At 48.9% G+C, this 2268-nt stretch overlaps 1 protein-coding gene across 1 annotated transcript in view; it reads left to right on the top strand.

Annotated features, from left to right (window-relative positions):
* Positions 1 to 1245: 1245 nt before the first annotated feature.
* Positions 1246 to 2268, top strand: part of T265_03203 (hypothetical protein) — a gene marked incomplete at both ends in the record, with an annotated part of 9658 nt that continues 8635 nt past the window's right edge. The window contains one exon of the mRNA XM_009167622.1: positions 1246 to 1506. Coding sequence (XP_009165886.1) covers positions 1246 to 1506 — 261 coding nt within the window. The remainder of the gene's footprint in view (positions 1507 to 2268) is intronic.

The raw sequence follows: 2268 nt of genomic DNA, 5'->3' as shown, positions 1-2268 counted from the left end.
ATATAAATAATTTTGCCTCGCGGTTTGGTATGCGCTTCACACCTGCAAAGTGTAAAGTGCTACTGCAAGACTGGGTGGGCTCGAACCCTAGCCTCGTGCTTGCGGATAAACCGATTGAGGTAGTAGACAAATTCGTTTACCTGGGCAGTTGTATCAGTCCCGGTGGCCTCACGAAAGATGAAATTTCCATCCAGATTGGGAAGGCCAGAGTAGCTTTTGCGAACCTACGTCACCTGTGGTGTAGGCGTGACATCAGCCTCTCTGTGAGTTGTCGAGTTTACAGTGCTGCGGTGCGCTCCGTATTACTATATGGATCGGAAACCTGGTCGCTGCGCGCTGAGGACGTCAAAAGACTTTCAGTGTTTGACCATCGATGTCTTTGGAGCATTGCCCGAATCTGGTGGGAACTCCGGATCAGCAATGCTGATGTACGTCGAATGGTATTCGGGAGAAATAACTCACCCTCGGTAGATGAACTGATCACACTGCACAGGTTGCGCTGGCTTGGCCATGTGCTGCGTATGCCAGTCGACCGACTTCCTAGAAGGGCTCTCTTCACACAACCACGTGAAGGGTGAAAGAGAGCCAGAAGCGGTCAAACAATGACTTGGCAGCGAAGTTTGAAGGCCATTACCAGCAAACTCAGCTGCGCTGGTCATTGCCGTCTTCCTGAATAAAGACCCCGAGACGGGCCATATCAAGGGTTAGAGACATTGTCAGACATGGCTCAGTCGTGCCCTCAATGGTGCTCGTGCATCCAAGCTATTGCCTTCAATGCGTAGCTCCATTTCCAACCCCCCCACTTGACAGCCCACTGACAGTGCTGGATTTATGCACCAATTCACCAGATCGCGCCTGCAATGCGCAGCTACATACTCCCCTCAAATCATCGGTGAACGAAACTGCGGCAGCTACAACCACTGTACGACGTGTACGCGATTCTTACAGCTGACAATGATGATGATGAGTCGGAGTGTATTTCTCTACTCAAGCGTCATCGTGCTTCCGGTCCAGCAACCTTCTACCTGAGTCGTTCAAGGATGGTGGTGAGTTTCTCAGCCAGTGCCTGTTTAGCTCATTTGAATCTATCTGGGAGAAAGAGATTGTCTCAGAAAACCGGGGTGAATCGACACTAGTGCCGATTTTCAAAAAGGTACCCCCAGTAAATGTAGTAACCATACAGCTGTTACTTTGACGCCTGTTGTGACAGGGCTTCTGGCGCCTCTGATTCTTCGTTTTCTTACGATGGCACGTGAAACCCTGAATCTTGAAAACAAAGAGGGATTTCGACCGGATAGAGGCTGCGTTGACTACACCTTCACACTCTATCAGGCGTTAGAACAACGCCACATGTACAGACGACCCACAATCCTGGTATTCCTTGACTTCAGGGGTGCGTTTGATTCTGTCGATCAATCAGTGCTGTTAACTACACTTGTTCAACAGTGTATGCCCCAGAAGTTTGTAAACATAATCCGATCCCCATATTCACATTCTTCTGTGTGGGTGAGTGTATGGTGAGCTCTCCAAAAGCCGACAAGGATGTACACACTCGCCATTCTTGGTCAAATTCCTCATTGATCAAATAATGCGGTGAACGCCGGGGAGTCTTTAAAACCCGTGTTCAAATTGTTGCTGGTGAGAGCCTTGCCGATTTGGAGTTCGGGGCGAGATGGCTGTTGTGACTTGTTGACGATCGTGCAACTGTGTACCAGTCCCTTGGCTTCCTGCTCCGCCTATTGTGGTACATCAAAACTCGCTGTATCTCTAAACGGCCGTTTGTGGAGGCAAAATAAAATTATGACAACTGTATTTATAGGGTAATCGCAGAGTGTTCCACAAGGTCGCGCTAGAATCTCCGTGTGGAGATGAGAAGCGCCGAGTTTCGCTTTGGCTGACAGTCTGATTAATCAGGGCACGCCTTCGTTTGGTCTGTGCCCTGCACGTGACACATCCGTCCAAATGATGTGATGTTAGATTATTGGGGATGACTGGCCTCCGAACAACAACCCAAGTTGTTAGAGCGTGAATTTACTCACCAGAAATCCGTGGTTCGAACCCGACCTCTTCCTCTCCACTTCCCCTGTCTAGGCTTGGGCAACCGGGCAGTATCCCAGCCCTCGTTCTTCCTTCCGGTAGCATGGCATCCAATAACGATAGTTTTTTGTGTCATCATCATCATGATCAAAGACAGCAACATCAGTGTTGGCACTGATACTTCACTGCCGTACAACCATAAGGTTCGTCTATATATATATATATATATAT

The sequence above is a fragment of the Opisthorchis viverrini genome (assembly GCF_000715545.1).
Source record: "Opisthorchis viverrini unplaced genomic scaffold opera_v5_44, whole genome shotgun sequence".
NCBI lineage: Eukaryota > Metazoa > Platyhelminthes > Trematoda > Opisthorchiida > Opisthorchiidae > Opisthorchis > Opisthorchis viverrini.
This window is presented reverse-complemented; position numbering and strand designations above follow the sequence as displayed.